Here is a 25,000-nt window from a genome sequence, read left to right as displayed (position 1 = left end):
GTTCCTACAAAATCCCCCCCCCCCCCCCCATGTGAATCTTAATGTAAAATCCTCACTGTTAATTTGTCCAATTGTACAAGTGTAGGAAAACGGACCTGTTACATTAGTACACTGTCAGAGGTAAATGAACACAGAGGATTATACTCTCATATCAGCTGTCACATGAACTGTGTTTCCAAAACAACAAACAAGTAAACAACTACCGGTATATCATCAACTGGTGGCAGTATAGTATAAAGGATTTCCTCGCTGAAGGTAATACAATAACGCATACACTTTTAAATGTTCTGATGTACATTAGTTGCGTCAGAATTAAATAAATCATATTCATAAGCCAGCTAAACGAAGCAGCAGAGCCAAAGACTGTACAACAATTGCTTGAGTTGTCTGGGCCATGGCTCAGTGGTCCAGGCACCTTGGCTGGTAATCCAGTCTGGCAGTACGTGTGCCGCGGGTTCGACTCCCGATCCCGACGGCCTTTACTGCATGTCTTCCCCCCCATCTCTCTCCCCATTTCCTGTCAGCCTACTGTCTGTCCCTCCATAAAATATATAAAATAAAGGCAAAAAAAACATTAAAAAACAATTGCTTGAGTTGCTAAACTGGTAGCCACACACACACATTTTTTCTTGTGAGGACCAGAACAATTGTACTCATGAATATCTCATTATATCAATATATCATATTACCGGTAGGCCTATAGCAATTTTACTACATGTGTGAGGACATTTGGTCCATCACACACACAAACACACACACACACACACACACACACACACACACACACACACACACACACACACACACACACACACACACACACACACACACACACACACACACACACACACACACACACACACACACACACACACAGTATGGCATCTTAACGGGTGGAAACTTCCCTCGCTGGCATACTGCGAGCTGTCAGTGTGGACTGTAAAGCTATCCTGCCCATGCCAGCCTGGAACCAGCTGAGCCAGGACCTCATGTTCCACTCCGGGGGCCTTCAATCACGCCTCTACCCCCATGGCAGGCATGTCGTAGTGGGTGTGAGGTCAGGTGCTGCATGGGGTGCACTGCCTGCAGGGGCCTGGACGGAGGAGACCACAGTATGGGACAACACCTCCCTCTGCTGATGGTATGATGTCATTTGATTTGATTTGATTTATTTATTAGATCCCCATTAGCTTACTATGAGTCACAGCAGCTATACTCTTCCTGAGGTCTTAAACGTATCATCATCAAAAGCATTTCTTCCATATTCTTACATTCACATACAACATTCATCCAACACAACAATACAACACAAAACAACCGTCTACTACATTTGATAGAGCTCCACAGTACAATCCAATTTTCAACATTGATAGTAAAGTACAAGTATACATTATAATGGGATATATAGCTCATGTCATATGCATCTCCTTCACAACTTGAACTTCTTCTTAAAACTCATATAGTTATCCTCATGAACACAAAACATAGGTATGAGTTCCATGCCACCATTGCTCTATAATGGACTGTTCTTTGTTTAACATTTGTTCTACATGAAGGAAGCAGGAAATGACCCTCTGATGTCATGTGCCCAGAGTAATGCTCACAGTCACAACAAGAGCAGAACTGACTGCAGGCTGCAGCACAGCCTCATATGGACCTATTTGGGGCATGTACAAAATAAATAAATTAAAAATAATGTAGTAATTGCGACTGCAGGTCGCATTTACTATGAAATCGTACATTTCCCGTCAGTTGTTGGGTTGGTCACGCCCCCATATGGTCATGCCTCGTGACATCACGCTTAATCAATATTAAGCCCATATATGGAGATCCCTGATGTCATCAATATTGGCCAGCAACTCTACATCTGACCTCAAACTTCAAACCCTTAGATCTCCATATATGTATAGCTGACCTGTTCTGACATTCCATATGTTGATCCTTCCCCATCCATCCTTCCTCTTCGATGTCTCCCTTTTGACTGATACCTGTCCATTCAAACTCTAGGTGAGCCTGCCCCAAAGTTATTAGTACCTGGCACAGGCTGGCAGCCGGCGAAAACAGGCCCGAAAATTAAGGCCCGGCCCTACCTGGGCCCTCATCAAACCCTGTACACTCAAGACACTGCCACCGCTGCCACCCTTAGATCACCATATATGTAGCTGACCTGTTCTGACATTCCATATGTTGATCTGACCTCATCAAACCCTGTACACTCAAGACACGCTCCATATATGGCCAGGGTGGCTTGAACAAAGATCTCTCACTCCAGTGCTACCTATAGAGAGGTTATTTTCAAAAAGTGTTTTGTATAAGACTGTCAAAATGTGGTGTATGCAGTACTCATGTTTCCTATATAACTGTATGAACTTGTATATCTATTCTGTAATGTCCACGCCCCACCAGCAGGTGAAATGAAATGAAATGAAATGAAATGAAATGAAATCTATATTTACCCAGGGTATCTGGGCTAAGCTCAAGAACTTGTTTCCAGCCAGGCCCTGCTCATAGAACACATTTCATCGTAGTGGTTGATGCCTTGTTCAAGGGCATTTCAGCGGTGGTAATTTTAACGTGTCGGACGGCTGGTTCGAACTGGGAACCTTCCGGTATCTAGACCGCGCCGCTATCCGTTCGGCCACCGCTGCCGAACGGTGATGTCACCAATTAGTAATTCTCAGCACTTGAGCTGTATTGTTTGAGCTCTTTAAGAGCAAGTTCTTTGTCTGTGAAAATCATATAGCACTGACGAAGGTCTTAGGACCGAAACGTTTGCTTTTTAATTGCACTTTGAGCACAGAGCACGTTATGAGCATGATAAAATAAAAGGAAAAATGTTTCCCTAAAAAGTCTCAGTCTATAGAAGTTTTTACTTCATTTTGTTGAGTGAGCAAAGTCGTGTTCGGTCAAGTTTTCCAGTACAGAATTCATTCCATATGTTGATCTGACCCCCCATGCCAAAGCACCATCGCTCGCCCTCGCCCAGCAGTCTACTGTCACGTGCACACGACCTAGGTCGCTTCTCGCCATGACTCATGACTCATGCTCATCACATCATGACTCATTCTGTGTTGTAGATAGATCACCATCTTACTACAAAGCAATTAGTATAAAATAGGGCTTAAAGGTGGTTAGAGAGGAAAACAGAATACATCATTCTTGAGGGTCATTCCAAGAGGTTGGGGCACTAACACAAAAGGCTGCATGTTTTTCTCAGTTCAGTTTTCTCTCTCTCTCTCTCTCTCTCACACACACACACACACACACACACACACACACACACACACACACACACACACACACACACACACACACACACACACACACACACACACACACACACACACACACACACACACACAAATACAATCAAGCTGCCCCGATACGTTTAGCCCTAATAGTAGACATATTGGGCTACAGTATCAGCTACATTAACATATCCACTGTGGAAGCTGTGGCTATACAATATAAATACAATATACAATATAAATGTATTACTATTACAATTTCTCTCTCTCTCTCTCTCTCTCTCTCTCTCTCTCTCTCTCTCTCTCTCTCTCAAGGGCATCACCCATGGTTACCCTCATCAATAATACAAGTAGTGCGCTTGCGCAGTAAGAGCTATGTGTTTTCAAGGAAGTACTCTACACGTGTAGCCTGTGACAGCATAGTCCTTGAAAAGACAACAACAAAGCAGAGTTTCACGTGTATGCGGTCACAACAGCGGACCTCACTATCAGACATGTCATTCAGAGCGACAAGAACACTCATGTAAGTGACACTTTTGGTCAGTACGGTGCATACGGCAGTAGGTACGTTTTTCACCCAGATAACGTTGTCTTGTATTGGTGTTAGCAACCTTAGCTCCCTCGATCTATAGCTGCTGGTTTGTTTTGGAAACAATGTAGTTATTTTAATATTATTTTAATACCCGTGTTTTTTTTCTCCCTCGTTTAATAAAGTTACGTTTCATCGCAAGACAGCCATTGCGCAAACAACACTATTGTTCTGTGGTTGACTAGCTGTCTGTAGCAATAGCTAAGCCAGCTAACATTTGTTTTGATGCATGTGTGCCCACTGCCCAGCCTTTTGTGACAAAGACAGTACAGCTTTGGGTTATAGAGATTGGGTTATACTCACTCAGTGGTTGTCAACCCGTGGGTCGGGAATCCCACTGGGGTCCCCACATAACCAACCTCACATAATCAAATCGATCAATCAATCAATTGTAATACCTAAAAAAAGACCTTTACTGCATCAACAGTATAATCAACAAATACAGTACTACGAATACTGGTCCTGTTGGCCCTGTGGTGAGTAGGTTTGGGGGTAGCCACAATTTGCAACACTAGATGTTTTTTGAGTGGTGTAACCACTATAGACAGCTATGTGTGTGGCTGTTTTCCTGGGTCTGTCCCTGTGTCCCTGGCTGTGTAGCACAAAAATAGCGTTTGTTCACCACCAAGTGTCACTGTTGCACAGCCTAACACACAGACACAGACATACACAGGCCAGTGAGGCAGTACAGTACAGTACAGTACAGTACAGTACAGTACAGTACAGTACAGTACAGTACAGTACAGTACCACTCACTTCAGACAGGTCTGATTTTTTATAATAAATGAATCTAGAGTTGCAATACCCTCCATTGACATGCCATTGATCCAAATTGCATTTCTGATCTGCTTGTATTAAACTCACCAACATTGCAGCTGTAGGGAAAGCTTGAATTATCCTCTTTCAAATTGCAAAGCGTTTGTTTCATAAAAATCCACCATAGACATGTTATGAATCACCTGCACTTTCATTCATTGTGCATTGCATTCATCCATTCACACAATTCATACACAGATGGCGGAGGAAGCCATGCAAGGCACCAACCTGCTCATCGGGAGCAATTAGGGGAACAGAGTCTTGCTCAAGGACACTTAGGGTTGATTTAGGGTTGACGACGGGTCTACAAGATTCGATACTCCACCAAGATACCCATGTACCTGTCTAAATACTTCCTTAATGTCAATGAAGTCCACACCCACAACACCAGAGGGAGTTCAACAAACCATGTGCAACCCAGATTTGGCACAAACAAGGGACTAAATTAATTTCGCTATGCCACCAAAATATGGAACGCCCAACCGCTTTCAAAGGGCACCTATGGAAGGCTGCTATTTGAAACTGTAAAAATCTTCCCCTGTAAAATCTGAATCCCCCACCCACCCCTTTTCCCCCACACTCTACAGTATATTTTTTCTTCCCCTTTTTACCTCCTCTATGATGATTTCCTGTTTTTGGCTGTATAGAAGTGTATATTTGTACGTCTCTAAATATTATGATGCATTGAACATGGTGGACCCTATTGTAAACAAGTGTAATGCTTTATGGTGTCGTCCACAGTTAGCAGTTTTGTATTGCGTTGTGCTTGAAATGTACTGTAATTCTCCAATCTGTTGTTAAATACTTCAATCAATCAATCAATCAATCAAACACTAACTCTGGGGGAGCCCGGAATCGAACTGGTTCCCAAGCGGCCGCTCTACCCATGAGCCACTGCCTCCCTGAAATGATTATAAAATATCATATAGTTTGTTTTGGTTCAGTCTTTTCGGTTTTCTGACACATAGGCCATTATTTTAGCAACTTTAGCAAGGTGATGATAATGCCTTTAATTCCGTTGTTACAGGGCGACTAGAATTTGTTGCTGGTGTTTTAAAGATGGATGCCTTGATTTTTTTCCCACCATAAAATATGATCATTAGGTATAGGTTTTTCAAAAATGTGTACAGTATTTGTTAAAATGTCATTTTTATGTGGACATTCGTTTAATGTACTGCAGAGGCATACTGTTATATTTAAATATTCTTAATGGTCCGTTTTATTATGCTTGATGGAGTAGGACTATACTATAGTATACTACATGACCAGGACTCCATGTGCAACTAGAAAAAGTGCCCCTCGGGGCACAGGTCTCCACCAGGCCGGCGTCTGTACGCTTTTGGTCCGACATGCGGAAAAACGACCGGATTACGGTTGGCGAACATGCGTTAAGGTTGGCGACCGGATTCCACTGCGTGAAAAGAGGAGTTAACGAGCAATTATGGGCACTAGATTTGTCCGTAAACCTCAAGTTTAACCGGCATATACAGTTATATACGGTAATATACAGGTGTGGACCTCTATGGGGACCTACCACGTGTCACGGACAAAGTCAGAGAGAGAAGGATGAGGCAGGGCACTGCGTCAGGCACCCAGAACTTGACCCTATGGGAGCCAACCCAGGGCAAAGCCAGGAGGGGAAAGAAGTGTACCACCTATGTAGAAGTGCTGCGGCACGACAGCTTGCCTAACAACACTGCAGAGCTCAAGAACCTGATGTTTGATAGGAATTTGTGGAGGGCAGCGATCCAGGAATCCCGAGTTGGTGTTGGCTAACTAACCTCACTCTCGCAGCAACTAACTAACTATACAGGTGTGATGGTACAATTCGGGAGTTTACCGGAGTTTGTTGGAAAGTTTTACGGGAGTTTCCTGTAATATACACATCCGTATTCCATGCTTTATTTTATGCATCTAAGAAATGGTTAGGGTTATTTATCAAGCCATTCTGTATTTTCAAAAACTTTTAACTTGAAAGCTTGCATTTGGAGGGTAACAAAGTTGTGGTAAATTGAGCTACCACACTGTTTTTTTGCATTAATTCAGTGTATTCTGTGTATTATGCATGTTACAGTAATCGAGTCAAGTCAAATATATTTTTTGTTTTTAAAAGGATCCCTGGCTAATAAGACAAATATACCTTAAAATATTATACTTGCCCTCTACAAATAAAATAATAACACCATCAATATTTTATTTCTTTCATAAATAAAGAATCTTTCACTCAATAGGAACTGTTCCTGTCACAAGTTGATATTTGTCATATTCCCTAATGGTCTAGCCCTAGTATGGTATGGAATGTATATGCTAATACAAAAATCAGACCAGTCTGAAGCGAGTGGTGCAACAGCACCCCCTATTGGTACTAAACATCGGGACACAGGGACATAGTCACACAGGTTGGGACATAGGGACAAAGCTGTTCCTTGGAGTGGTTGCACCACTCAAAAACAACTTAATACTTCCTAAGGATAATATGAGCATCAAAGCAATATTTTAAATACTTTTTATTAGCACGTGCATTCCATAGGGCTGGACCACACATGGACATAATGACATCATCAATCAGCGACGGGAGCAGTTCCTATATTGAGTAAAAGATTCTCAATGAAAGAAATACAATATTTGAGGTGTTTTTATTTTTAGTTATAGAGGACAAGTATAATGTTTTATGGCATATTTGTCTTATTAGCCAGGAATCCTTTTGAAAGCACATTTAAAAACAACCAAAGTGCTGTACAACACAATACAACATAACATAACATAACATAGACATTTTTAAAGTTACAATTCTATCTCTTTTGAGCCTTTTTGATAACAAATTGTCAAATATTATGTAAGAAATAGGAATACATTGTGAAAATTACCGATCTGAAAGTCTGCAATTTTCACAATATTTATCCATTGAACCCAATCAAACTAAATGTAATTCCTACAATTCCAAGGAGGGGGCAGTTCAGATATGATTATTTTGGACGGTCGGGCCTGAGGAGATATATGCTGAAGTTGCCTTGGCCGTACACTCTGCACTCACCCCCTTAGACAAGAGGGGAAGAACAGATGTGTACGGAACGGATGCTCTTTGTGGACTACATTTCTGCTTTCAATGCCATCATCCCAACCAGACTGGACACAAAGCTCAGGGACCTAGGCCTGCACTCGACCATGTGCAGCTGGATACTCGACTTTCTGTCTGGCCGCCGACAGTGAGGATGGGCAACATCACGTCGGACCCCCTGACCCGGTCCCTCAACACAGGAGCCCCTCAGGGCTGCGTGCTGAACCCTCTCCTCTATTCTTTGTACACATGACTGTACAGCCACGCACAGCCCCAACGACCTTTTATTTATTCTTATTATGCATTCACATTTGTATCATCGATTAGTCATACTGTATTATCTTTTACTGCAATGATGAGCCTGCACAACCAAGAAATTCACCCATGTTACTTTCTGATTCTGTTCCTCGTCCAGATACCCAATCTACCAGGTGGGAGACCCCCAGCTGAGGATCTTCAGACCAAACTGGTTCCTGACACTGGTGCGGCCGGGGAAGGAGCAGCCTCCAGACACAGTCCAGTTCCGCATCCCCATGGAGTAAGCCTTCTTTTTTTTTTGGTGCATTTATATAGCGCCTTTATCCAAGGCGCTTTACATAGATTGTGCATTACATTCACCCATTCACACACACATTCATACACCGATTGCGGCGGAAGCCATGCAAGGTACCAACCAGCACACCGGGAGCAATTTGGGGTTCAGTGTCTTGCCCAAGGACACTTCGACATGTAGACAGGAGGAGCCGGGATTCTAACCGCCGACCCATGGATCATTGGACGACCTGCTCTACCTCTTGAGCCACAGTCGCCCCAGCCTGTGCTCACAATCTCTCCTTTGGGTCAAAGCTTAGATGCTTTCCAGGGGTATTCAAAAACTAGGTCTGTTGTCCCACTACGTCTCACACCCAATCCTGACAAACGTACAGCGACGCGAGCGAGAAAAAAAGAACGTGTTTCAACCAGACTGTCTTCAGTCAGTCAGAGTGACCACACAGTGTGAAGCGATGACGTTTTAACAAGGCTTGTTCCTCACCCAAACAATTTTTATTGGCCGAGATCTGCACACTGCTTTGCACCCGTTTGTGGAATACAGCTATTTTGATTGTCAAGAATTTAATCACGAGTGAAGAAAATTGGATGTTTAAATGGCATTGTGGATGGACAACTCCATTCTGTGTCCATTTCCTATCCTGACAGTGGATTCGACATCGTTGCGGTTGGGCAGAAACATCTCATCTCCAATTCATATTTAAACTTTTAGTTTTTTTCATGAATGTTTATATTTCATAAAAAAGTAGCTCGTTTTGAGCTTGTAGATCTGCTACTTTTGAAATGTAATCCTGAAAAGTAACAGTACAGTATTGGACATTATTCTACCCAACAGAGATCATGTTATATCCAAAAGATAGATTTCCCCTCAAAAGCTCTGATCCCTCTATCATTGTTCTGTAGAAAATGATTACCGTATATACTGTAATATCCTGACATGCTTTATTGCTATTTGGTCCTGCTGTGATGTAAAAATGTGTAACATAATTCATTCAACGCATTTCACGTTATATCATGATTGACCTAATTTATGGCATATATCAACAAGGATAGGATGATGCAAAAAGAAAAAGATTAGCTGCTGTATCTTTCTGCCTGTGTACCAAGTTTTTTGCCCATATATCTGTATCTGGCGCGTCACCCGCATCACACCTACCGCCACTGACACTGCCTGGCCCACAGGTTGAGAATCACTGCTGATTTCTCCATTCTTCAATCCTACAATGCAGTGGTTCTGTGGTTCACAAACCTTTTCATGTCAAGGACCTCCAAAACCATATGTATTTGGCTGTCATGTGGACTCTCATCTCCAGTGGCGTGCACAGATAGACACTAGGGGGTGCTAGAGCACCCCCTGCCCTTTTGGCAATGTGCCCTTTTGAGAAAAAAAAGGAAAAAAACCTTTTTTTTTGATTTTTCAAAAATAGCAGACCTACAAGTTCATAGCGCGCCACTCGGTGGCGCGCTATGAGCTTGTAGATCTGCTATTTTTCAATAGCTAAAGCATAACATAATGCTAACACCAAAAGGGGTTCCCGCCCAAAATGGATTAAGGTAACCGGCCGGTTCCACGCGCTGCACAAGGTGCCCTTTTTTAACTTGAGCACCTGCCCCTCTAAATGTCTGTGCACGTCTCAAAATATGTGCTAGGGAGGGACCCCTAGAAGCAAAGATTTGAGTAAAAATGTTCACTTGAATTTTTTGTTCAACAATAGAAGATCTACAAGTGCAATGCTATGAGCTGTAGTATAGGATTAAAGTGATTAAAATGATTGTGACCGCTACAGTATATTAACTAATTTTGCTGCGGACCCCCTGAACAAAATGAATAATTATTATAAAATAAAATCTGCTAAAACCGATATTCTTTTACTTATACCGATTCATTGGTTTAAGGCCAATATCGGCCGATACCGATGTGTTTGCCGATTAATCTTCCATCACTAATGTTTTTAATACATTTAATTTGTGTACTCGTCTCATTCAGTAGTCATTCAGTCGTGAATCGGATCGGATATCGGTCATAATTTCATAATCGTGCACCCCGTCGTGCACCCCTATATATATTATTATACTAGTGCTCATCTCTGGAAATAGCCGGGTCTACTTGAATCACTTTAATCACAAACATGATGTTTTTAATGTAAAAAATGTAAAAGCTGAGCTGTAGTTGACCATCTTGGCCACCGGGTGGTGTGCCAACCTCGCAAAAGGAAATGCGAGTCATCAGCCCCACACTGTTGGAGGGCTCCTTTGACCTCTCTTGCTACCTTTAATAGGACTTGTGTGGGACTGATGACAAGGGAAGCATTGACGTGGAGGTGGTATTTGTAAGAGTGAGGCTATTATAGCGCGCAAAACAGTGGGAGTGCTATCAACAGGCATACGGTAGACGTTAGTCACACAGATAAAAAACGTATTAATGTGCGTTTCAGTAAAAAATAAAAACAAGTGAAATTGATATGGATCCAAGGCTCGAGGTCAGGGGAGTGCGCTAAACTTAACACCCCTTAACTGCCCGCTAACTTTGCATGGGAATGTTCCCCTCACAAGATGTGAGGGGAGCGTGTTGTTCTCCGTAGGACCCCGTGGTTTTTGACTGATATATCTGCTGTCACAAAGTGCTAGAGTGAGCCCATATTAATCATCACTAAGTAGGGATGACCCGGCGGTGACCATTCCCCTCCAGCCAAGGTCAGTGAGGATAGCGGTTCCCCTCAGGCAGTCAGAGGCCCACACAGCCCGCACTGGGGGAGATAAATTGAAGTTCGAAGCAAGAGCATCTTGAGTCTTCTCTAGTGGGGCTTACACTGTAATCTATTCATCCAGGTGCGTGGGCTACCACTCTCATTCCTACCTCGACGTCTCTGCCAAACTCCTAGGGTGCTTATGTAATTTGTGTGTGTGTGTGTGTGTGTGTGTGTGTGTGTGTGTGTGTGTGTGTGTGTGTGTGTGTGTGTGTGTGTGTGTGTGTGTGTGTGTGTGTGTGTGTGTGTGTGTGTGTGTGTGTGTGTGTGTGTGTGTGTGTGTGTGTGTGTGTGTGTGTGTGTGTGTGTGTACATTGCATACATGAGTGGCTTTCGGTCGGTGTGAGCCGGGAGAAGGGTGTGTGAGCGGACGGGTAAGTGCAGGGTGCATGTGTGTATATAAGGGCGTATGGGTGTTTTCCCTACAGCCTTTGATGCCTGGCCTGGCTGGGAGAGGTGCATTACTGACTGATATGCTACTGAAACCCCAAGCGTGTGCTTCACACACTTTTAGTGCTTGTCATGGTCCTCGGTTCGGTTGTACGCATATAGAGCACTGAAGGACACACACTTACAGCCCCCCCCCCCTGCCTAAGGAAGGAAATATATGAACATTACATTTTCATGTCATGATGATTTGCTACTTTTGTTAACCACTTGGAACTCCGGGATCCATATTCTGCATGCTGTGAGCTTGTGGATCGGCTATTTTTGGCCAAGAGATTTGCGTGCCTATTTTTGTACGTGCCTTACCCCTTATCCTTAAACAAGCTCACAACGTGTCGATGTAGATCGGCTATTAGCTAAAATGGGGACCTTGGCGTAGACTGAAATATGGTCCGTTTAGAGGGTTTAAAATGGTACCGGATAATGCCGCTCAGCAAAAATAATTCATCCGAGTGTATGACGGAGGACAATTTTATATCTGTTTTTATTTTTTCCCGATAAACGATAATAATGATTTATGATTATCCGATACCACCCCCTTGCTCACAGGTTACTGAAGGTTGCCGGTCAGGGCAACACTATAGGTATATTAGGTCAGGGCAAGTGGCAACATTGTGTGTGTGTGTGTGTGTGTGTGTGTGTGTGTGTGTGTGTGTGTGTGTGTGTGTGTGTGTGTGTGTGTGTGTGTGTGTGTGTGTGTGTGTGTGTGTGTGTGTGTGTGTGTGTGTGTGTGTGTGTGTGTGTGTGTGTGTGTGTGTGTGTGTGTGTGTGTGTGTGTGTGTGTGTGTGTGTGTGCGTGCGCGTCCCGAGGAGGTTATAGGAGGCCGTTGTGCAGCGGTGGAACGTACTAACTGAACAGCTGTTAAGGACCGGCAGTAATGGTGTCGTTCACACGGGAGCAACCCAACAACATAGCCTTTGTCTCAGAAGCACCTGGGAGGAGCAGGCACAGATACAGTCGGTCCCTCCGTTCTGTTTGTTCTCCTTTTGAGCCCTTCATTTTTTTAACACACAGTTGGTTGTGTGCAGCGCTCTCGTTTCCAACCATCTCTCTGCTGGATATTGAGTCCCTTTGATTGTTCCTCCAATCTCTTGTGGTCTATCGGCGTTCCCTATGCCCTACGGGAGGAACATCATGTTTCTAGGGTTTAGAGACGCACGCACGCACAAACCCTTTAGGCCTCTCCTGGCGTGAAGACGAGCCAGTGCAGATACACAACACAAACACCCATCCACATGCACGTCTGTCGATCTTGTGTACACACACACACACACACACACACACACACACACACACACACACACACACACACACACACACACACACACACACACACACACACACACACACACACACACACACAGGTTGAATGCGAGCAGATATTCAGCACAGTATTATGTTGGCTTTCTGCTACTACCAGTAGCATTCAACAATATAACTTTGGCCCTTCTCAGACATTGGGCCATGTACTCTCTGCTGACTGTTTTGTCCCTAGTGGACCAAACAGCATTTTGATCGCCATGGCAATCGTTCTGTTTCCCCTTCCCCTGCTCCACTCCATAAACAGACTGCTTTTGGTCTTGTTTTACACAAATTGACTTGCGTTTATGCTATGACATAGGATGTCATTTAGCGAGTCATGGAATATAGCTAACTGTTTTGAGTCTTTTTTTTACTGTTCTCGTTCTGTGTAAGGAGCTAAGTGACTCCTGGTGACCTGCTCTTTGATCTATTTCTGTGCTTTTGTCCGACCAATAAAAAGCTGAACAATAAATGGAATCCTTCACACAGCGCTCGTATGCTTCGACAGGGGGAACAGTCCTAGTGCCTCAGCGATCCCTTCTCCCGGACCCTGCCCGGTCTCAGGTTCCTTAATGTCTTCCCGTCCATACAAAGTCGTGCTATTATGATCTTGATATTTGGTGTTGAGCAAGTTTTGTGCGTGTATTGTGTGGGTGGATGGGAGGGTTAAGGTAGTGAAGTGCATGAATCCTAACCTGAACCTGACAATAGGCTGGCCTGACAATGAGGGGCGGCTTTCTTTCTTTCACCTTTCATCTACGCAGAGAACAACTCTCCTGTTTCATTCTCACCGCTAAGCCCCTCCGACACAATGCACTTTGATGTTGGCGCTCGCGCGCAGGTCTTTGCGCATGGGACACGCACTCACATGCCCGTGCGTGCACGTTTGTTCCGTTTGCCTTGCGTGTTTACCCGACTGTGGGTTTTTTAAGATTAGATTTAAGATGAGAGAGAGAGAGAGAGGGGTTTACGTCGAACAAAGGAGGCGAGGCTCGCTCAAACCCACAACATTGCGAGAGACCAGGACATTCCAGCTGTGTGTGTGTGTGTGTGTGTGTGTGTGTGTTTGTGTTTATTGAGGTTTTTTCTGCCTTTTATTAATGCGAGGCCCGGATAGACATCTCATGGCATTTGAACTCGCGTCAAGTTCCCGATTATTGGGACAGAAAAAAGTTAGCAAAAATGAAATCATTGCTAGTACACACTAGGAAGGCCCATCATGGCCCATGCAGATTGTGCGCTCTCGCATGAACTGCCTGAGTGTTACTGATGCTATGTGATGCTTATCAGTTAGAGACATGAGTTAGCATGTAGTCCCTTTAGTCTTTTTTTGTGCTATTTTGTGTGTGTGTACTTGGAGGATTTGTTTAATTTGAGGAAGAGCAGAGTAACTTGAATTTTGGCTTTAAGGAGGAGCATCCTTCTTGTGTCTTGTTAAATGATAAAGGGAATCATCTTTGAGCTTTTCTTCAATCATCATCAAGCTACTTCTGCTCGCTCTGATCCACTTCTAATATTTTTCCTCAAAGATTGAGTTTCTTGAGTTGTATGAATAAGATGTTGCTGTGCACCTGTGGCCTTTCACCCACTTCTCTCACGTGCTTTTTTTTCCAGCACAGGTGAAAACAACAGACCATCTTAACATACTGGAACTGATACTCAAATCCCTTTTGGCTCTGAACGGTGTAGGTTAAATTGGACAATAGGAAACATCTAGCAAGTATCATTGTGGCACGGGGAGGGCTCACGTTTTGAAATGTGCCTTGTTAAGCTGCACTCCCCACAAATCTGCTACGTTGTCTCAAGCACGACGGTGTCACAGGTGGGCAAAGACAAAGACCCAAGGATCACTGTGTTCCTTCCTTCCGAAAACCTGTCCGTTTTTCAATGGCGTCAGTTTTCCTTTTGGCCAGCTTTTCAGATCAGATTTTGGCCCCTATGTCTTTTCCTCTCTTCACCTCGCCCTCCCACAATGCCCAGCAAAACAACAACTTTTGATTACTTTGCTTCGGGGCTCCGCCACAAACGATTGCCAGCTTTATTCCTCTCAGAACTACTTGGCAACAGTGGAACATGTGTGAACCTAAAACCATCATGTGTGTTATCTGATGCCCTTTGTCCGTTTTGTCTTTGTGCAGTCTCCTCATCCCTTGCTTGGGTTACCACTTGGAATGTGTGTAGCATGCGCATTTGTATATAAATATATACCAGTTGCCAAGGACCGATGCCCTTAGCCGTGGCAGCTGCAGAAGACAGGTATTCATTCTTGCTGAGAGGGCAGGGCCGGGCAGTTAAGGAGGCAGAATAACGGTGTGAAAGGCTAGCCTCTGGTGTCAGATGGGTGTGTATATTATGATGATGATCAAATGTTTCCTGTTTCAGTCCTGGAGTTACTGTGGCTTTTGTTTAAGTTTAGCCTGATTTATCTTATATATCTTGACATCTCTGCCAGACTTTCAGCCTGGGGGGCTTCCTGTTTCTTATGATTCGATACCAGGTTGTTGTTTGGAAGCAAGTAATGCGATTCATGTAGCATTTAATGGGACAAATTGATTTATTTATTTGACAGGGACAATGCTCATTAATCAACATTTCAGTTTTCACTTCCATGTAAATGTGCCAGAGTTATTAGCCATAAGCTAATTTACATCTGTAGTCCCTGAATTGATTGTAGCAGTGAAGAATTGTATGACATTTCACACAAGCAAGCAGCAAACCTGACTACTACTTACTTACTTAATCCTCTTGGTTCCTGGTGGAACATAAGGCTGACTATCGTCTTCCATCTGGTCCTATCCTGTGCAGCATGTTGTGCCCCATGTCAGATTTGCCATCTTCAGTTCTGAGGTCACAGTTCTCCGCCAGGTTGTTTTTGGCCTCCCTTGTTTCCTCTTTCCAGGTGGGGTCCATCTTAGGGCTACTTTAGGAATGCTGTTCTGATCCATTCGGAGGACATGTCCGAGCCATCTGAGCCGTCTGTGTTTGATTTCCAGTACCACATTGTAACAGTTTGTCTTTAGGTACAGGTCCTCGTTGGAGATCTTTTCTGGCCAAAAGATGCGACATATGTTCCGAAGACACCCATTGTGGAATGAGTTGATCTTATTCATGTCGCTCTCCACCACTCGCCAGCATTCTGAGCCATACAGCAAAACTGACTTAAGCAAACCTGACTGCTTGTGCATTTTCTTAATGCTGTGTGTGGTGTGGCGTGTGTGTAGCATGTGTGGCATGCACGTGTGTGTGGTGGCAGTGGCAGCGGGCTAATCGTAGTAGCAATGGCAGCAGGGATTTAGAGATCGCTCCCCTCTTTAATCAGGATCAGTGTTCTCTCTCTAATGATCCAGAGGGGACTTGGTAGTCCCTGAGCCACTTCCCCTCTCTTCCTTTCCTCTCTCCCCCCCCCGCACCCCCACCCTTTCTGCTTTCTAGGAATCCCCTTCTCTCTGCACAATTGCGCTCTCTCTCTCTCTCTTGCTGTGTTCATCTTTCCACCTCTCTTCAGCTCAAGTACCCCCGGTCACTCTGCTCTGCTTCACCCCCCCCCCGCCCCGAGGGAGGGTGGGACGGGTGTGAGACGGGGTAGATGAGGGAGGGAGGGTGGGACGGGTGCAAACAGACCCCGGAGGTGCATCTGTTGGTGGTGTCTAGGAAACCCTTCTCTCTCCTGTGGATCAGTTCAAAGGGAACGAAATGGAGGCCCAAATGAGTTCACTTCACCCATTTTCTCAAATATGTGGTCTCCCCCAGCCGGTTTTGGCGCAGATACTTTTTTTTTACTCCCCTCGCCCCCCTCCAGAGGAGGAGAAGGGGGGGGGGGGGGTTCTTATTTCTCCTCTTGTCTGAAAGGCCACTGTCTTAATGTGGGAAATGCCGAACTTGGATGTAGATTGTGTGTCTGGGAGGGAGAGAGAGAAAAATGCTCCCTGCCCCAGAGCAGTCACGTTATTGGAGCCGCATGCTTCCTGAAATGGTGAAATCAAACATGTATTGTTCTCTTGGCGGCGCGGTACCGCCGCGGGGCATTATTGTGGGTTTGGGTTATTTGGAAAAAATCACAAAGTCTCTGGCTAATTATTGGTCCAGTCAGTTACTACTGTGTCTAGCTGGTCTCAATGCCAGCTTTGTTATGTCAGTAAATGCAGCCTGTGCTACAGGAAATGACTTGGTGTCTTGGTCCTAATTGTGAATTATGTCTGCGTAAGTGTCAGTATTTAAGGCTATTGTTCATACGCCATGCAGCTAAGGCCGTTACGTCAGCCTGCTTAACTACAAGGAAACCCTTGTGTTCACTGTAGGGATTTTCTCTGGGAACAAATGTTTGCGGCACACACATTCTGGCATTACTTACAACTCGAGGAGGTGTCACGTTGTTCCCATTGAGAAAGGGGGGGAAAATAGAGGCTATTGCATGAAGTCACTTCTATCAATGGAACGTATATGAGGCGATGGATCATCCAAAGACCCCCATATCTGAGGCACTCACGTCAAACCGCAAGCGTTGCTATTAAGCACTTTGTCGGACGCATTTGGGAAGTGCTGTCTACCGAGCTAATCCAATTGGCCAGATTGATTAGCAGTTAAAAGCCTTACTTCCTCTGGCCCGATCAATCCATTCCACATGCTGCTGGCCCAGGAGGCCAAGCCGTAGCGGGGATGGTCCCCGGCCTGTGCGCTGATGCCAGGCCCCACTTCCTGTGTAGGGTTTCACTGGGCGCGATCGATACATCCAGATGGGTACTTGGATGAACCGACACTCGCATCTCTCTCCCTTCGACTTGGACAATATAAGAGCTGAATATTGCTTTATATATGGGAGTGCCCTTGTCAGTTACAGCTGGGGAAATAATATCATAGTTTATGGGGAGTGTCTTGTCAGTTTTGCCATAATATACATCATTCCTGTGTCAATGAAGTGAACGTAGAGTTATGTGCTGCGAGCAGTTTAGCTATGTAGAGCCCTGACACAAACACCCTCACACGCACGCGGCGTGCACACACACGCGGCGCGCCCACACACACACACACACACACACACACGGTTGCTGGACGCTATCCATAACTCCTCTTGTCCTCTTTTCTATGTGTTCTCTTCGCTGATTCCATCCCCTCCGTCTCCGTCTCTGTCTCCCGGGCACGTCTGTGGACAGAATGACCAAGTGTGACGTGAGGAACTACCTGGAGAAGATCTACAATGTTCCTGTAGGAGCTGTCCGGACGCGGATACAGTTTGGTGAGTGTAGCCGCCAGGCCCAACACAGGCACGCACGCATGCACGCACACACACACACACACACACACAGGCAACTGGTGTACTGACAGAGCCATGAGTATGCCACCAGTGTCCCTCAGAGCTGAGCTGTCTTCCTCATCAAGGTAGGGCCTACTGAAATAATTATTATATTATTATTATCTATCCACCACCAAGGCAGGTCATCCATTTCGCTTTGACACAGACCTTTACAGGTAGATAAAGGTGCTGGGAGTCTGGTGCAACGCACAGGTCCTGGACCTGGTGAGATGTAGGAGGGGCCCGGACAGGAGTCAACCCACAGAGCCTAGTCCTTCCATGCGCCAGATTGGTCTACCTACCAGTCCCGGCAGAACAGTTCTGGAGCGGCGGACTGTGTGGCCCCCTGGTTTTTCCCTAGTTGGTCTGATCGAGGGTAGCTACATGCAATGTATTTTCGTTATTAGGTATTCTATTTATAGTGACTCATAGGAATAGACTATGTGACAACCAGGTATAGTCTGGTGACCACCGGAGAGACGGGTGACAGCCGGAATGTAGATGGCACCTGGGAGCAGGCCTGGAATTTCATCCTTTTAGGGGCAAGGCCACTTGGCCTTTAGTGTGGTCAACTTTTTGAGGGCACAAGGCCAAGTGCCAGGGCATGAAGGCCATCAATTAAAACAATGATTTTAAGTCCCCGGTCATCATTATTTTAGCTTAAAGGTTAAGGATGATTACATTTTTTTTAATTTAAAGGCGAACATTGGTTCAGAACAGTTATTCTTAAATAGGCTACATTCATTTGTATAGCCCTATGTTTCTGTTCTGCCTTGTTTGTTTTTCTTCTGCTATAGTCACAACTGTGTGATATGTTCCTTGTTTTTGTTTTCTTCTATTGTTTATACTGTGCAAATTGTTCAGCACCTTCTAACTTTGTTTCAAAAGGTGCTTTATAAATAACATTTACTTAATTACTTACATAACTTTTGAATGAGGGCTTGGTTTAGAAAAGCCTATATTTTGTGCTAAAGTAATATATTGAATAACATATAAATGTAGATTTTAAGGCTAGACTGGCATATGGCATTGTGGGGCTGCAGGACTGAGGACTCTGGAGATAAGTCAAGTGTAAAAAGCATTTTGTACAATTGTGTGCTTATGAACATTTACCACGTTATGTCCGCATTGATACAGAAATGAATGATTATTAAGCGAGCGACGCGTGGTGTACAGTGAGCGCGCTCTGGTGCTTGGCTACTAGCGTTTGGCTAGCGATATTAGCCGTGTAGTGGCCAGCGTTGGCTGTTTAAACAATTTACTCTGTCAACTAACGTAGCAGACGATAGCGTGGTAAATGGTGGAGGAGTCCTGCAGTCTATGCTGTTGCGTGGTGTTGTTTTGTGAGTTTATATGTCCATGAAGACGAGTCACGTTGGTCTTAACACACGGGCTCTGTGTGATAATAATCCTGAAGCGCTGAGTGTCAGTGTGAGTGAGAGCTGTCAGTGCGTGTATGCGTGCATGGAGCGGAGGAGGAGGAGGGAGGAGGCAAAGTAACGCGAAAGAATCAAACCACTTGGCAAATGGCAACACAACTACAATAGCCTACAGACAATACAAGTCTGCGCGAGACGTTTGGGGAAGGTTACCGTAATGACTGGAAAATTGCGCAGAGGACAAACGGTAAAATGAACTGCTGTGGGCGCCGGTCGGGGCACATGGGCACCGCGGCCACTGTGGCCGTCTGGGCATATACTTTTTCGAGGGGCACAAGGCCAAAGAGAGGGGCAACGACGGCCATGGCCGCCGTGGCCGCCGTGAAATTCCTGCCCTGCCTGGGAGCAGTATAGGTTGGCGCCCCAGCCTGTGTCTTCCGTGAGGAGGAAGTCCATAAAACCCTCAGTGAGGCCTTTAGGAGGGCCATTCAAGGCGCAAGCGGTGCCTGCAGCACCACTGCAGGGTCAAAAATCCAGCACTACTGAATGAAGTGTCTGGTGCTGGGAGTCTGGTGCAACGCACAGGTCCTGGTGCTGGGAGTCTGGTGCAACGCACAGGTCCTGGGCCTGGTGCTGGGAGTCTGGTGCAACGCACAGGTCCTGGGCCTGGTGCTGGGAGTCTGGTGCAACACACAGGTCATGGTGCTGGGAGTCTGGTGCAACACACAGGTCATGGTGCTGGGAGTCTGGTGCAACACACAGGTCCTGGTGCTGGGAGTCTGGTGCAACGCACAGGTCCTGGGCCTGGTGCTGGGAGTATGGTGCAACGCACAGGTCCTGGGCCTGGGGAGAGCAGGAGGGGCCCGGACAGGAGTCAACCCAGAGAGCCTAGTCCTTCCATGCGTCAGATTTGTCTACCTACCAGTCCCGGCAGAACAGTTCTCGAGTGGCGGATTGTGTGTCCCTGGTCTTTCCCTAGTGGGTCTAAATGGTGCATTTATATAGCGCCTTTATCCAAGGCGCTTTACATAGATTGTGCATTACATTCACCCATTCACACACACACATTCACACACCGATGCCGGTGGAAACCATGCAAGGCACCAACCTGCACATCGGGAGTAATTAGGGCGGGGTTCAGAGTCTTGCTCAGGACACTTCGCCCCCCTGGGTCTGATCGAGGGTAGCTACTGGGACGTAAGTAAAGACTTGATCACCCCAGCTGGGTCACATACCCTAAACCCTGATGTCCTTGGGATACATCACTGAGGATACGTCCCAGGTGCATCCATGCGATGTAAGATTTAGAACACTTTCCTGGGGTCTTTTAGATTTTAGCAGTGTCCATGATGTCACAGACACTGGTCTCACTTCCTTCCTGGACTACATGTTGTCTCAGTAAGACAGCCCTCCCCCTATCCACAAGGAGGAGAAGTGCACCAAAGCATTATGGGAATTGTAGTCCAGGAAGGAAGTGAGCCCAGTGTCTGTGTCCATCTAAAATATCTAAAACCACATATTACACACAGTGTTTGGAGGGAATATTGTCATGGCCAGTGGCCTTGTGGGATTGCAGGGCACTCAGTTTTTTAAGTACCTCATCGGTTGTTACCATTACCAGTTTAAAATCGTCTTTACAAACACCTAGGTTTTTGTAGAAGGCTTTGATGTGCTCTACATCAAAACGCCCAGAGTGGGAGGGTAGTTTGTTAACACCTTAAGGGCCCAGGCCTATTTAATCCATTAATAAAATGTGCCCATCGTTTATAGCGCCCGGACCACTTTTACCGACAGACCGGATGTTGTTGTGAATGTGTGTGTAGCAGCTAACACTAGCCACAACATTAAAGATGCGATCGACAACTCCGGGAGGTAAGAATAAATCTATCGCGACTAGCGACTGGACCGCGGAGGGCCGTCAAACACAGGATCTTTTTTTATAATTAGGCGGGATGATTTAGATCGCGAGTTATTAATGTTTTAAGATTTCCGTTGTCGTCAGCTAAACAGGGGAGGAACATTTTCGATGACGTGTCACTGTTGTGCAACACAGAGGATTGCGCAACAAGCGCATCTAGGCTGTGGAGCGATGCGATCCGTTTTCATATCACTAATTTGACGGAGATTAATCAATCTCCGTCTCGGGCACATGACCGTGCACTTGAACTTGACGGTGATTTACGTCATGGGCCCTTAAACTGTTAACCAGCGTTGTTGCTATGTTTGTAAAGATGTTTAAGTAGTTGGCCACATCAAGCTTGTCAGTGATGAGAGTGTCGTTGGATTTGATGTTTATGTTTGTGAACCTGGTTTTCAGTTTCTGACCGCAGCCTAGTTGATTGTTGAGTAGCTTCCAGAGCTCCTGAGGATTGTTTTTATTTTCCTCGGCTTTATCATTGATAAAGTTTCTTTTTGCAGATTTGGTCATGGCAGTAACAATGTTTCTTTGCTTGATTTGTTGAGTTTTTAGGTTGTCAAGCTGAGCTTGGAGATCACTGTCGAAGCGTTTGGCAAGCTTTGACTTGCATTTTAGAAATTCAGAGTATTTTTTGTCTCTGGCTTTCACTGCAGTCAGTATGTCCGAATTCATCCATGGCTCCGAGCGGGTTTTGACCCTGAGGGTTCTCAGGGGAGCCATGTTGTTCAGTACTGATGTAAATTTGGTTTTGAAGCCAAGCCATGCTTCTTCGACTAGTGTGCTCTTGAGCTCAACAGACCAATCCAGACTGGATGGAGTCATTTCTTTGTGTGGCACTTATGCTTTTTCTTTTTTTACTGAGTTATGACAGTGACGAGAGGATAGAGAGCACGAATGACGCACAGCGCCGGTCTTGAGCCCGGGAATCGAACCCAATATGCTGAGATTAAACCGGTTGAGCCACCAGTGCGTCCCAGATGGGAGCATGTTTTTAAGCTGCACAATGTCAAATTAATTCTGCTCAGAGGCCACACCAGCAGGCGTTAGCAGCTACCGGCTAATTTAGCATTCGAGCTAGCCAGCTTTGCCATTGACTGAGTGTCTTTGCGGGGCTAGCTGTGGCGGTGGTTAGCGTGATTGACCCAGCCCCCACCCTTCACCACCATCCCCTCCCCAAACACACACAGCTGCTTATCTGGCAATCTGCTGCTCTAGCACTCTGACCTCCAAACGTCCCGGGACACTCCACACTCTCTCCACACATGCATATGGTACTTACTTAAATGTATGGCTTCAGGGCCGGAGTGGGCAAAACAGAGTTACACAACCTACAGCAACCCCCTCCCCATCCCCATCCCCACACACACACACACACACACACACACACACACACACACACACACACACACACACACACACACACACACACACACACACACAACCTCCCCTCCCCTTTCTTTTTAACAGTTGGGGATGATCATAGAGCTTGGCCCGTGTTATGTCATCGACTAAATGATCCTCTTGGCTTTTTACGATGGAGGAAACGTTTTGGGTTTTGCATGGGCTTTTTCGCAGGCTCTTTTACAAGGCTAGGAATTTGCAAGCTCATGGAAGAGCAGAGAGAGAGAGAGAGGACAGGGGGTGTCTGCATTAGGAGGACGAGCGAGGCACGAGCCCCCTCAGTTTGCGGCCTTGAAGGGCCACGAGGAGCCCCCTCTAACTCTGGAGAGACGAGAGATGTGAGGCGGGCGGGAGGGGAGTGTGAGAGGCGCCTAGCCCTGTTACATGGTGCAGGACCCATTAAGGCTGTGTTTATTAGGGTTGTGTCTTTAAAAGCTCGGGATAAGGAAAGCCCCTCGGGAGGGAAGAAAGCAAGTAAACGATGGAGAGAGGGAGAGAGGGAGAAAAGAAGGCAAGAGACTCCGGGGCCCCTGGCGATTCCGAGGTGCGTCAGAGTAGGTATCCCTGCCTGCGTCAGGAGTTCCACTTCATTGGCACCATAAAAGACGGTGAGCGGGGAGAAGATGGGGGGGAGGGAGGGGGAGAGGGGCGCAGAACGACCCTTTCTTCCCTCCTTGGGCGGCAGGGGTATTTTGGAAGACGTTGCCATGGCTACAACTCTGGCCTGGGATTTGTAACGTGATAGCCGGCTGCCAAACCACAATCCCAAAGCAGGAGAAATTTTTGTGCTTGCGTTTGCGAGTGTTATGTGAAAGTTCTCTGTGTGTTGATGGGGCAAGAGGTGGGCGGAGAAGGGGTCGGTGGGGATGGGGGGAGTCTGCATGAAAGAATCACATCTTTTTCGATTTGAGTCCATTTCAATTCTTCATTGTCGATTCACCTTACACAACGCAAAGGGGTCACGGCGTGCAGAGAAAAACCCAGCAAATGGTAACATGGAACAAAACACGGATTGCATTGAGCAGAAATATACGAACAAGCTTATAGCAACAATATGACTTCAGCTAGGCACGTGGTGAGGGAAATGGCGGTTCATGTATTGCAATAAATTATATAAAAAGTCAGATATTAGATTTATATTACATACTACTGCAAGTGCCTTTGCCTGGAGAGGGTTACAACCCTGTACCTAGCCCTGTGAAGGTTACAGCATTTCCCTGTGGATTCCCTTGCCAATTTCGTAATGCATGTACACGTGCGCGGCCACACACACACACACACACACACACACACACACACACACACACACACACACACACACACACACACACACACACACACACACACACACACACACACACACACACACACACACACACACACACACACACACACACACACCGTTACCTCTGGCTCCCACCCACACAGGGGCCCCTAGTCAGGCAGGGGCAGGGGGGGTAGGTGGTGGTGGTGAGTGGGCGTTTTACGACTCTGCTAAGGGCTTTCCCTGAGCAGTGGGCTGCCTGACTGGTGATTATTAGAGAGACACACACACACACACACACACACACACACACACACAAAATGACTCATTAAAGTGGAATGTTTCTCTCGTTTTTCATGTCATAAACCGTTCGCATGGCAACGGGCAGTTATCGAGAGAGGGCCTGTTGACTCGACCACCGGGGTCTTGTTGAGATTTGGGAAGCTCTAAGGTGGAGAGGAACCGCGTGACGCGGAGGTCCTCCTTCCTCCGTCGACACCGCACTGCGTTTATTTGTTTTGGTTGGATTTAAACATGAGACATTCTGCTCATGTGGGTCACATTTGGTGGATATGCAACGGTTACTTTGAACAGGCCGACCCCTAGCCTAGCCACTGACTTTGTAGCATACGCACACAGCTACACGCACGCACGCATTTATGTTTGTGTTGCCATACTTGAGACGACTGTACGCACACACAACAAGTACGCACACACGCGCACGTGCACAGGCACGCACGCACGCACGCACGCACGCACGCACGCACGCACGCGCGCGCGCGCACACACACACACACACACACACACACACACACACACACACACACACACACACACACACACACACACACACACACACACACACACACACACACACACACACACACACACACACACACACACACACACACACACACAATGAACGCAAAATCACGCACGCACACACACACACACACACAAGCCAGACAGTGGTGGAGCGGTCTGACAGGAG

At 46.0% G+C, this 25,000-nt stretch overlaps 1 protein-coding gene across 1 annotated transcript in view; it reads left to right on the top strand.

Annotated features, from left to right (window-relative positions):
• The first annotated feature begins 3,638 nt into the window (after positions 1-3,638).
• mrpl23 (mitochondrial ribosomal protein L23) overlaps positions 3,639-25,000 on the top strand; it is a 69,565-nt gene continuing 48,203 nt past the window's right edge. The window contains exons 1-3 of the mRNA XM_079501076.1: positions 3,639-3,771; positions 8,127-8,249; positions 17,908-17,990. Of these exons, the coding sequence (XP_079357202.1) occupies positions 3,710-3,771; positions 8,127-8,249; positions 17,908-17,990 (268 nt within the window). The 5' untranslated portion in view covers positions 3,639-3,709. The remainder of the gene's footprint in view (positions 3,772-8,126; positions 8,250-17,907; positions 17,991-25,000) is intronic.

This window comes from Electrona antarctica (genome assembly GCF_951216825.1).
Source record: "Electrona antarctica genome assembly, chromosome: 5".
In the NCBI taxonomy this organism is placed as follows: domain Eukaryota; kingdom Metazoa; phylum Chordata; class Actinopteri; order Myctophiformes; family Myctophidae; genus Electrona; species Electrona antarctica.
This window is presented reverse-complemented; position numbering and strand designations above follow the sequence as displayed.